Here is a 12,231-nt window from a genome sequence, read left to right as displayed (position 1 = left end):
AATTAAACCATTTGAAAAATATTGGTAAAGTAGAACTCCTGCTTTTGTTAGACTTTACATAGTTTGTCTGGGCCAGCTTGGCCCAAACAAACTATGTCCCTCAAGTGTGAGGCCGCTGGATGTGTGGTATAAACTGTATGCAGCTGATGCAACATATAGCATACCGCACGGTGTTCCGGGTTGGAGCCGAAAATTCCTGTCTCATACAGTGCCTTGAAAAAGTATTCCTACCCCTTGACATTTTCCACATTTTGTCATGTTGCAACCAAAATTGTAAATGTATTTTATTGGGATTTTATGTGATGGACAAACACAAAGTGGCACATAATTGTGAAGTGGAAGGAAAATTATTTATATACATATATATATATATATATATATATATATATATATATATATATATATATATATATATATATATATATATATTTACAAATTAAGATCTTAAAAGTGTGGTGTGTATTTGTATTTACTCTGATACCCCTAACTAAAATATAGTGGAACCAATTGCCTTCAGAATTCACCTAATTAGTAAGTGGAGTCCACCTGTGTTTAATTGAATCTCTGTATAAATACAACTCTTCTGTGAAGCCCTCAGAGGTTTGTCAGAGAACAAACAGCATCATTAAGGCCAAGGAACACACCAGACAGGTCAGGGATAAAGTTGTGGAGAAGTTTAAAGCAGGGTTAGGTTATAAAAAATAAAAAAAAATATCCAAAGCGTTGACATCTCACGGAGCACTGTTCAATCCATCATCCAAAAATGGAATGAGTATGGCACAACAGAAACCTACCAAGACATGGCCGTCCACCTAAACTGACAGGCTGGGCAAGGAAAGCATTAATCGGAGAAGCAGCCAAGAGGCCCATGGTAACTCTGGAGGAGCTGCAGAGATCCACAGCTCAGGTGGAAGAATCTGTCCACAGGACAACTATTAGTCCTGCACTCCACAAATCTGGCCTTTATGGAAGAGTGGCAAGAAAGCAATAAGAAGTCCAGTTTGCGAGAAGCCATGTGGTGGACACGGCAAACATGTGGAAGAAGGTGCTCTGATCAGAGGAGACCAAAATTAAACTTTTTGGCCTAAAAGCCAAATTATATGTGTGGCGGAAAGCTAACACTGCACTTCACCCTGAACAAACCATCCTCACTGTGAAACATGGTGGGGGGCAGCATCATGTTGTGGGGATGCTTTTCTTCAGCAGGGACAGGGAAGCTGGTCAGAGTTGATGGGAAGATGGAGGGAGCCAAGTACAGGGCACTCTTAGAAGAAAGCCTGTTAGAGTCGGCAAAAGAGACTGGGGCGGAGGTTCACCTTCAAGCAGGGCAATAAGATCAAAGCATATTCATGTGTTAGAATGGCCCAGTCAAAGTCCAGACCTAAATCCAATTGAGAATCTGTGGCAAGACTTGAAAATTGCAGTTCACAGACACTCTCCATCCAATCTGACAGAGCTTGAGCTGTTTTGCATAGAAGAAGGGGCAAAAATGTCACTCTCTAGATGTGCAAAGTTGGTAGAGACATCCCCAAAAAGACTTGCAGCTGTAATTCAAGGTAAGGTGGTTCTACAAAGTATTGACTCCGGGGGGGCTGAATACAAATGCACCCCACACTTTTCAGATATTGATTAGTGTAAATTTTGAAAACCATTTGTCATTCTCCTTCCACTTCACAATTTTATGTACCACTTTGTGTCGGTCTATCACATAAAATCTCAATAAAATACGTTTAAGTTTTTGGTTGTAACATGACAAAAATGTGGAAAATTTCAAGGGGTATACTTTTCCAAGGCACTGTACACAGAACACAATATAGCCTATATCTGATCAATGCTCAGCCAATCAGAAAAAGTGAAGTATTCCAGCAATGAATTAAAAGCTTCCTCTGATTGGATGAGTCCGAGGCGGCCTGATGTCACTACCTCTGTATTGTGTTCCAGGTGCGAGACGGGAAGGTCTCTGCTTGAACCTGGCCTTGTAGCCTCAGCTACATACAGTTTATACCGCACATCCAGCGGCCTCGTATGTTGGTGAGAGACAGTTTTTCTTTATCGTACATCACGGGACACAGAGCGGCATTCATTACTATATGGGTTATATGGAGTACCTTCAGGTGTAGACACTGGCAATCTCAAACAGGAAATGCCCCTCCCTATATAACCCCCTCCCATAGGAGGAGTACCTCAGTTTTTACGCCAGTGTCTTAGGTGTTAGTCATGGTTTAGCTTGCCTCCGCATCCTTGGGATTAGGTGAGCTACCGGTTCTGTCCAAAAAAGCCTCAGCGCTAAAGTGGTCAGTAACCGGACCCCAAACCCTTGGGGTATAGCCCATAATGCTTTTCTTTTTAGAGAGCTGGACCCTGGGCCCAGAACTTAGAAACCTTTGGGTACCTAAAGTTTTCTGTTGCCAGGGTGCTATATGGGCCCAGGACAGTGGATCCTTCATAGGAACCCAGGGCCTGAAGGTCTAGACATCCCCACGGAGATGGGGGAAGATTGGGCCTCTTGCTTGGCAAAGTCCTGCGGCATGGAGCAGGTAAGTGAGGGGAAAACTTGCGGAACTTGGTTCTTAGCAGGTTTTTTTCTGGGGGGTCACAGGGGACATGCCTAAAGTTATGCACTGCATCCGGCAAACTAGTCACATATCATAAAGATAGGATGGCTCTCTATGTATTATTCCCCATAAGATGTGACCTCCCTTGTAGTGTTGGAAAAGCATTGAGTGGGGCCTGTGTTATATAAAAATATATGTGTGTGTCAGAGAGCTTTGCTTACCTGCAGGCCTCCAGGCGATGCTCCATTCAGTCTTCCTCCTCAGAGCCTGCAAGCAGGCAAAACGCTGACCTCCTCATGGTTCCAGGCTGCAGGCTGCAGTTTGCTGGAACAGAGAGGTCCCTTCCTCCCAAAATCCCCCCCCCCCCCTCCCCCTGTCGGGAGGGGCATTTCCTGTTTGAGGTTGCTGGGGGGGAAGGGCGGGTCAGTGGCTTAAAGGAAGGGGCGGCCCTTCTTTGTTTGTTCCATCAATACTTTGGAACTGAGGAGAAAGACCAGAGCGGCAGCACGGGGCGCCGAGGACACACAGTGGCCAGAAAGGATATTGCAGTCTTCAGAGGACTGTTTTGTCAAGCCTAGAAATAGGCTGTTTCTTTTCCATCTCATAGTTTTTCTTTGCAATACTACTCAGGGGGACAGAATGTTTTTTCTTTCCTGGATTTGAAACAAAAACGAAAAAAAAAAAAAAAAAAAAGTCATCTAGGGGAGAGGAAGCATTTTTTTTTATCCCCCAAACAGGTGTTTGGACAATTAACTTTTATAGTTCCAAATACCAATAGGTAGCAGGTGTACCTCGGTATTGTACCATGGTATGCCGCTGTTTTCCCTACAGGGAGCCTTGGGGCCATCGGGATCTGGGGCTGGAGCTGACGCGGGTCAGTCCAACCCTAAGATGGTCACGGAGGAGGTATTACTCACCTCTTTAAAAGAGATGCAGAAAAGCATGGGAAAAATGATATCCGCAGCTATGCGGGGCAGTAAGCGGAATAGATCTCCGTCGCCCGAGCGCGGACCCTCAGAAGAGGAGGTCCTTTCCTCAGGGGAATTGGACGACCTCTTGGACACGGACCAAGTAGGTTCAGGGATCGAAGACCCGGATACAGAGGAGTCTGGGGCAGTCTCCCTGAGGGAGAGCTGGTGGATTCAAGGATTGTCGGACTTGGTCCATAGGACATTCAACTTGCCAGTACCAGATCTCCAGGTATCGACGGTTTCAGCTTTGGGCTCACTGAGGGCGCCTCAAAGCAATGCTGTGTTTCCGATCCATCCTCTATTAGAGGGAATTTTGTTCCAAGATTGGAACAAGCCAGATAAGATCTTCTTACCACCTAAAAGGTTCTCTGTCCTATATCCTATGGAAGAAAAATTTTCCAAAAGATGGGCTACTCCTGCAGTGGACGCAGCCATCTCATGTGTTAACAGATCGTTAACATGCCCTGTAGAAAACATACAGGTGTTCAAGGATCCAGTTGATAAGCGCTTGGAAGCACTACTTAAGAACTCCTTCACTACTGCAGGGGCAGTAGTACAGCCAGCTGTGGCTGCGATTGGGGTCGCTCAAGCATTATCGGATCAATTTAAGCAGATGCTTAAACTTATTCCGGCCCAGCAGGCAGAAAAATTTTCGGATGTCCCTAAGGCCATATGTTTTACGGTAGACGCAATCAAGGATTCTATCCAGCAAGCGTCACGTTTATCGTTATCCCTTATCCATATGAGAAGACTCTTATGGTTAAAAAGCTGGGAGGCTGAGCCCCCATGCAAGAAGCTCCTGGTAGGGTTCCCCTTCCATGGAGGACGACTCTTCGGAGAAGACCTAGATAAATACATTCAGACCATTTCAAACGGCAAGAGTACTCTCTTGCCAACTAAGAAGAAGGTTCAGGGACCTGCGTTTAAACGACAGTATTCCCCTGGGCAGGGGCCCTCTAATGCCAAGCAGTATCGACGGCCTCCTGCAAAAGCAAACTTCGGCTTCAACAGCAGATCACAAGGACAGGCTGTTAGAGGCAAAAGGCAGTGGTTTCGCAAACCAGCAAAACCAGCCCCCAAGCCAACCTTATGAAGGGGCGCCCCCACCCACGAAGGTGGGGGGAAGGCTGCGACTCTTTTCAGAGATTTGGGAAGCCAGCATTCCCGACGAGTGGGTACGGTCTTCCGTGGCCACAGGCTACAAATTAGATTTCCTAAGGTTTCCTCCTCCTCATTTCCAGAAGTCGAGGATTCCAAACGATCCGGAAAAGGGAGCCGCATTAAGATCGGCATTAGATCATCTACTTTCCCAGGAAGTAATAGTAGAGGTACCAGTCCTGGAACAGGGGCTGGGTTTCTACTCCAACCTATTCATCATCCCAAAATCCAATGGAGATGTCAGGCCAATTTTGGACCTAAAGATGGTAAATGCATATCTAAAGATCCGCTCATTTCGGATGGAATCCGTGCGGTCAGCAGCTGCCACACTCCAGAAGGACGACTTCATGGCGTCCATAGACATAAAGGATGCCTACCTTCATGTTCCAATTTATCAGCCACATCAAAGATATCTACGCTTCATGGTGGCTTCGCGTCACTTCCAATTCGTGGCGCTTCCCTTCGGGTTGGCTACGGCCCCCCGGGTGTTCACTAAGGATCCAAGGGGTCACGATCCTAGCATACCTGGACGACCTCCTAGTCATAGATCACTCGTCTCCCGGCTTGGAGCGAGCAGTGGCCCTCACGGTCCAATACCTCGAGAGGTTCGGCTGGGTCCTAAATCGAGAAAAGTCAGCTTTCCAGCCCACAAAGCAGTTGGAATATCTCGGCATGAGATTAGACACAGAACAACGAGTGTTCCTACCTCTGAGGAAGGTAAAAGCCATCAAGGAATTAATCCTACTGGTTCTAAGCAAGAAAGAACCGACTATTCGCCTATGTATGAGGTTACTAGGCAAGATGGTGGCCACATTCGAGGCGGTACCATACGCCCAGAGCCACACTCGCATCCTACAGGCAGCCATCCTGTCAGCATGGAGCAGAAGGCCACAGGCCTTGGATATCCCGTTGCCGCTCTCATCAAGAGTCCGACAAAGTCTGTGTTGGTGGTTAGACCCTCAGAATCTACTGAAGGGGAGGTCTTTCAGCCCAGTGGCTTGGAAGATAGTGACCACAGACGCCAGCCTGACGGGCTGGGGAGCAATTTTGGATGGTTGCACTCGCCAAGGTACTTGGGCAAAGCCAGAGAAGCAGTTGCCCATCAACATCTTGGAGCTCAGAGCTGCTCGACTAGCCCTCAGGGCTTGGACGTCAAAATTGCAGGGGTTCCCGGTGAGAATTCAATCAGACAATGCCACGGCCGTGGCATACATAAATCACCAAGGGGGGAACCAGGAGTCAAGCCGCTCAGAGAGAGGTGAGCTTGATTCTTCTATGGGCAGAGGCTCATGTGCCCTGCATATCGGCAATATTCATTCCAGGAGTGGACAACTTTCAGGCGGACTTCTTAAGCCGCCAGACTCTATGGCCGGGGGAATGGTCTCTGCATCCACTAGTCTTTCAAGCACTCTGCCAAAGATGGGGAGTGCCGGACGTGGATATCATGGCATCGAGACTCAACAAGAAACTAGACAGGTTCATGTCCCGCTCAAGGGATCCGATGGCCTGCGGAACCGATGCGTTGGTTTGCCCTTGGCATCAGTTCAAACTTCTTTATGCGTTTCCCCCGCTCCAGTTACTACCCCGCCTGCTGCGCAGGATCCGGGTGGAGCACATACCAGTCATCCTGGTAGCTCCAGCATGGCCCAGAAGGGCATGGTACTCACTAATCTTAAGGATGGTAGTGGGAGACCCTTGGACTCTTCCTCTACGGCCAGACCTGCTATCGCAAGGTCCGATCCTCCACCCTGCCTTACGGCATCTAAATTTGACGGCCTGGAAGCTGAATCCCTGATTCTCAGGGGTAGAGGTCTGTCTCAGAAAGTAATCTCTACCCTAATCAGAGCCAGGAAACCGGTCTCTAGGGTGATTTATTACAGGGTCTGGAAGGCCTATGTAGGCTGGTGTGAGTCCAAGAGATGGCTTTCTCGCAAATTTACCATCGATAGAGTATTAAGTTTTCTCCAGCTAGGAGTGGATAAAGGATTGGCATTAAGCACAATCAAAGGACAGATTTCTGCTCTGTCAGTGTGGTTTCAGCGGCCGCTGGCCACCCACTCGCTGGTTAAGACCTTCCTTCAAGGGGTCTTACGTATTAGACCTCCAGTTAAATCCCCGCTTTGTCCGTGGGATTTAAATCTTGTTCTGTCAAGTTTACAGAAACAACCGTTTGAGCCGTTGGCTGATATTCCTTTGGTTCTACTGACAAGGAAGTTAGTATTTTTGGTTGCCATAGTTTCCGCAAGAAGAGTTTCGGAGCTGGCAGCCTTATCCTGTAAGGAACCATATCTTGTTTTTCATAAGGACAGGGTCGTTCTCCGCCCTCATCCTTCCTTCCTTCCGAAGGTCATATCCAGTTTTCATTTGAACCAGGATTTGGTATTACCATCCTTCTTCCCTAAACCTACTTCCAGAAAGGAAGGGTTGCTGCATACCTTGGATATTGTCAGGGCCATGAAGGCCTATCTTAAAGCTACAAAGAAGATCCGGAAGACAGATGTGCTGTTCATTCTACGGATGGGCCCAAGAAGGGGCAGGCAGCTGCAAAGTCCACCATTTCTAGGTGGATTAAGCAATTAATCACTCAGGCCTACGGCTTGAAAGGGTTGCCTCCTCCAGTATCATTAAAGGCTCATTCTACTAGAGCCATGGGCGCCTCCTGGGCAGCACACCACCAGATCTCTATGGCTCAAGTTTGCAAGGCGGCAACCTGGTCTTCTGTCCACACGTTTACAAAATTCTACAAGTTGGACGTAAGAAGGAATACTGATACTGCCTTCGGGCAGGCAGTGCTGCAGGCTGCAGTTTGAGACCCTCGGATTCCGGGGGCTCCTCTTGTTCGAGTTAAATTTAAAAATTTTATTTTTCTCAACTAAGTTGGATTTATTATGATTTGAGTATATCTCTAAATTAAATCCTTTTGTCTTGGAGATGTTCTCCCTCCCCTCATTGTAAGCATTGCTTTGGGACATCCCATATAGTAATGAATGCCGCTCTGTGTCCCGTGATGTACGATAAAGAAAAAGATTTTTAATACAGCTTACCTGTAAAATCTTTTTCTTGGAGTACATCACGGGACACAGAGCTCCCACCCCTCTTTTTTGAGGACCATTTTGGGAGGCATACTGCTTGCTACAAAACTGAGGTACTCCTCCTATGGGAGGGGGTTATATAGGGAGGGGCATTTCCTGTTTGAGATTGCCAGTGTCTACACCTGAAGGTACTCCATATAACCCATATAGTAATGAATGCCGCTCTGTGTCCCGTGATGTACTCCAAGAAAAAGATTTTACAGGTAAGCTGTATTAAAAATCTCTTTGTTTGGGCCAAGTTGGCTCAAACAAATGATGAGTTTACCAAAAGCTGGAGTTCAGCTTTAAATGATGCATCCTTATCTTAGTAGAATTATGGATCATAAAGTGGATGAATGATTAATGCACTTCCCATGAATAAATAAATAAGCCAAATCAAATAATTGTTTTAAGTGGAAAAAGTACATTTGTTTCTCACGAATGCAACTCTTGTGACCTAATGTTAGCTGCAGTTGGGCTTTAGTTTGTCACAGTATGTGATTCTGCTAGTCCATCTAGCACTCGTCTGTCCCCGGACTGACAATGCTGCTGTCCAAATATGCTTCCTGTGATCATCCACTGTAATACAGGTGGTGTATTACTGGCCAGATCAGCAGCCACTACATCTAATGAGCAGAGGCGTAACTAGAAACTTCAGGGCCCCGGTGCAGGAAATCATGAAGGCCCCCCCTGAAATAGCATAATTTTGATAATTTTTTTGAGGGGTGTTGGGGGGGGGCGCATCAGTGGTGGTGGTGTTGAAGGGGGTGGCAACGGTGGTGTTGGGGGTGGCAACGGTGGTGTTGGGGGTGGCAGCGGCTGTGTTTGATGAGGGGTGGTAGTGATAGTGTTGAGAGGTGGTGGCAGTGGTAGTGTTGAGAGGGGGTGGTGGTGGTGTTGAGAGAGGGGGTGGCAGTGGTGGTGGTATTGAGGGGAGGTGATAGTGTTGAGGAGGGGTGGCAGCGGTGGTGTTATTCCTCCTCAGAACTCTGTCACAAGTGAGCCTAGGGATGCCTTTTCCTCATGGATTGCCAGCTCCTCCCTCTTCAGGTGATTGGTGTCAGCTGACTTTTTTTTCAGTGACCTCCCTCGCCTCCCCACATTCTCTCTGGATAGGGGCGGGGTAGGGCAGGGCAGGGCGGTCCACGTCCACTGTCTCAGCTCTGCCTACTCTCCTATCATCCTCAACAGTATCAACGGACGAACCCCCCCCCCCCTCCTCCCGTGGCGGAGCTAACTGGCGGGCCGTTCACACTAGCAGATGGACGGGTGGGGGGGGGTTCTGCGGCACCTCACACTGGCGGACGGATGAAGGGGGGTCTGCGAGCCCCCCTAAAGTAGTGGAACTGCGGGGCCCAGTGGCAATTGGAACTGCCGCGACCATGATAATTCCGCCACTGCTAATGATTGATAAGCTGTCATTTTATTACATTTTTTTTTTTTTTTTTTTTGGGGGGTTTAATACTACTACTAATAAAGCGGAACTTCACTCTCTCAATCAACATTGGTTATTTGTAATCATTTTGCTCCTAGCATTACCAATAAGTTAGGAAGTTATATTATATATACGTGTTTTACATTTCTTCAGCTACTTCCTACTTTTCTTGCCCAGGCAAATGATGTCATACATCCCAGGAGTCTTCAGGAGGTGAAGAGGGTCTTTCTCAGCTAAGCACACACTCCTGCCTACATTAGGGTGACCACATTTCCAAACTGCCATTCTGGGACACCCACCTTCCTAAAAATCATCTTGTGCTGTAACGAATCGCAGCCCCCTCCTAAAAAGGCAGCTGCATTGCCACTTTACTCACTGACGCCCGTTTTACCTTGTTCCACTGCTGGCTCTACAGTGATTAGACACAAGAGGCGGGATTTATGATTTCTCCAATCACAAGCAGGGGCGGTACACTGACAGGTACTTGTCCTGGCCTCTTCTCGGCCAGGACAAGTACTGTCAGTGAGTAAAACGGCAATGTGGAGGCCTTTTTTGGGGGCATCAGATCAGCTCTGGGGGGGAGGGGGGGGGGCAATCCGGGACTCTTGGTCACCCTAGCCAGGAATGCTAGGAAGTGATTTCTCAGAATATAAAGCATGGAGACATAAATGGATGGGGGAGTTTACTTTGAATATTAAAAATAAATGAAATTGTAAGCTTGAATTGTATTGCAACTATACTGTCTGATATTATGTTGTAAAGTGCTGCGCAAACACCATTGTACATGGACAGTTGGACACCATTATATTATTATTATTGATAAAAATAGTATTTTTGGTTTGTCGTGCTCAGATGCAGTGTAGTTCCACTTTAAGCAGTCGGAGTTGCCATTGATATTGTGTTTTAGCAAATTTGGTACCACCCTACTTGTTCTGGGTGTCGCCATGCTGACCTCCTACTTCTTTCTGACCTTCATTTATAAATCTAAAGGAATTTTACCTTCTTTGTTGATAAAAAATTGCAAATCGGACTCGTATACATTCGTGGATTAAAGTAGAAGGCAATTTTTTATTTTATTTTTTAATTTTGGATGGTATAGACATCCCTTTTATTATAAATTATTTCTGTCGGCTGATATTTTCTGATTTGACATTGTTATAAAAAGTAAAAATTATTAATTTATTATTTGGTTTTACAGGGTGAAAGTCCAGGAAGTAGTCAGAGGTAAGATATCGTTTACAGTTTTATTAAACCCAAATGTCCAAGATTTATAGTGGCAATACATTGTCAATTCTGGTTCAATCTAGTACTCTGACCGCCATCAGCCCATGTTTTCCTAGAAATCGGCCAGGGTACAGCTTTAATAATCAGTTGCGCACAAGGGCTCCTTCACATCTTTCGAGTTTTAAACACACATTTCCATTGAAATCAAGCACATGAAAAGGCAAAATCAACGTGGGTCTTGGTATGTGTATTAATTTTGTTAAAGCTTAGTGAATTGAATCTCTACTCTAGTATGCAAGCGGAAGATATCTGAAAATAATTTTGAGGATGCTTGATTTTAAATGTCTTTTTTTTTTTTTTTTTTTTTTTCTCCAAAGTCCATTAACCACTTCCTTACTGGGCACTTAAACCCCTTCCTGACCAGAGGACTGTTTGCGATTCCAAACAAAATTAACGTCCTTTTTTCCCCACAAATAGAGCTTTCTTTTGGTGGTATTTGATCACCTCTGCGGTTTTTATTTTTTGCGCTATAAACAAAAATAGAGCGACAATTTTGAAAAAAAATAATTTTTTTACTTGTTGCTATAATAAATAGCTCAATTTTTTTTTTTTTACGTTTTTTTTTTTTTTTTATCCTCAGTCTAGGCCGATACGTATTCTACATATTTTTAGTAAAAAAAAAAATCGCAATAAGCGACTGGTTTGCGCAAAAGTTATAGCGCCTACAAAATAAGTGACAGAATTATTATTATTTTCTTTTTTTTTTTTACTAGAAATGGCGGCGATCTGCGATTTTTTATTGGGACTGCGACGTTATGGCGGACACATCGGACACTTTTGACACATTTTTGGCGCCATTCACATTTATACTGCAATCAGTGCTATAAATATGCACTAATTACTGTATAAATGTGACTGGCAGGGAAGGGGTTAACACTAGGGGGTGAGGAAGGGGTTAAATGTGTACCCTAATATTAGTGTTCTAACTGTGGGGGAAGGGGGGTGACTGGGGGGGGTGACCGATCTGTGTCTCTATGTACAAGAGACACAGATCCGTCTCCTCTCTCCCCTGACAGCACCGCTGTCTGCGAGAGCCGGGAATGAGAGATGATCTCATATGTAAACATGAGATCATCTCTCATTGGCCGCACAGATCGCCTAGGAAACGGCTGCTCCGATTGGCCGTTCACGGCGATCTGTGACTGGCTGTGTCCAAGGGACACTGCCAGCACAGCAGTTCCCCCGCTGCGCGCTTGGGAGCGGCGGCCGTAAAAAGACGGCCTGTTAGAGATTGGGAGCCGCGCTGCGGCCATACAAAGTCGTACGGCCGTCAGCAAGTGGTTAATGACCTCTTAAAAGCTCTTAGTGGGTGTCCTTGACAAGAGTGCAGATGCTGTCTAATGCTCATGGTCATTCACAAAATGAGTAGAAAAGGACCCAAATGTTAGCACACACTCATACTGTAACACATTGAGGTTTCCCAGTTGTCTTCATAAAGAAACAATCTCTACTGGTAAAAACGTTTAGGATTATTGAAAGGTTTAAAAAAATTAACCATTTTAAAATCTATGGCGAATGTAGACAAGTGGTTAAGCTCTGTGCTCAAGAAGGAGGAAAAACTGAACAGACACAATGCCACCAAAATGACATCTGTTCAAAATCAGCACAAGGGAAAGATCTTTCTTTCATCCTCCTGTCCTTCATTCATAGTTTGCTTTTAATTCATAGACGCTATAGTATGACTTCCAAAGATGGGGGCAGAAACATCTAATTGGCATACTTGATAAGTGCCTATGACAGGTCCAGCACATGTATTA

At 45.7% G+C, this 12,231-nt stretch overlaps 1 protein-coding gene across 2 annotated transcripts in view; it reads left to right on the top strand.

The window, feature by feature from the left end:
- Positions 1-12,231, top strand: part of AP1AR (adaptor related protein complex 1 associated regulatory protein) — a 64,405-nt gene that overhangs the window by 23,795 nt on the left and 28,379 nt on the right. For both annotated transcript variants that reach the window (XM_040329116.1, XM_040329108.1), the window contains exon 4: positions 10,389-10,414. In XM_040329116.1, the coding sequence (XP_040185050.1) occupies positions 10,389-10,414 (26 nt within the window). The remainder of the gene's footprint in view (positions 1-10,388; positions 10,415-12,231) is intronic.

This window comes from Rana temporaria, chromosome 1 (genome assembly GCF_905171775.1).
Source record: "Rana temporaria chromosome 1, aRanTem1.1, whole genome shotgun sequence".
NCBI classification, from domain to species: domain Eukaryota; kingdom Metazoa; phylum Chordata; class Amphibia; order Anura; family Ranidae; genus Rana; species Rana temporaria.
The sequence above is the reverse complement of the archived record's forward strand: the minus strand, read 5'-3'. Positions and strand labels throughout refer to the sequence as shown.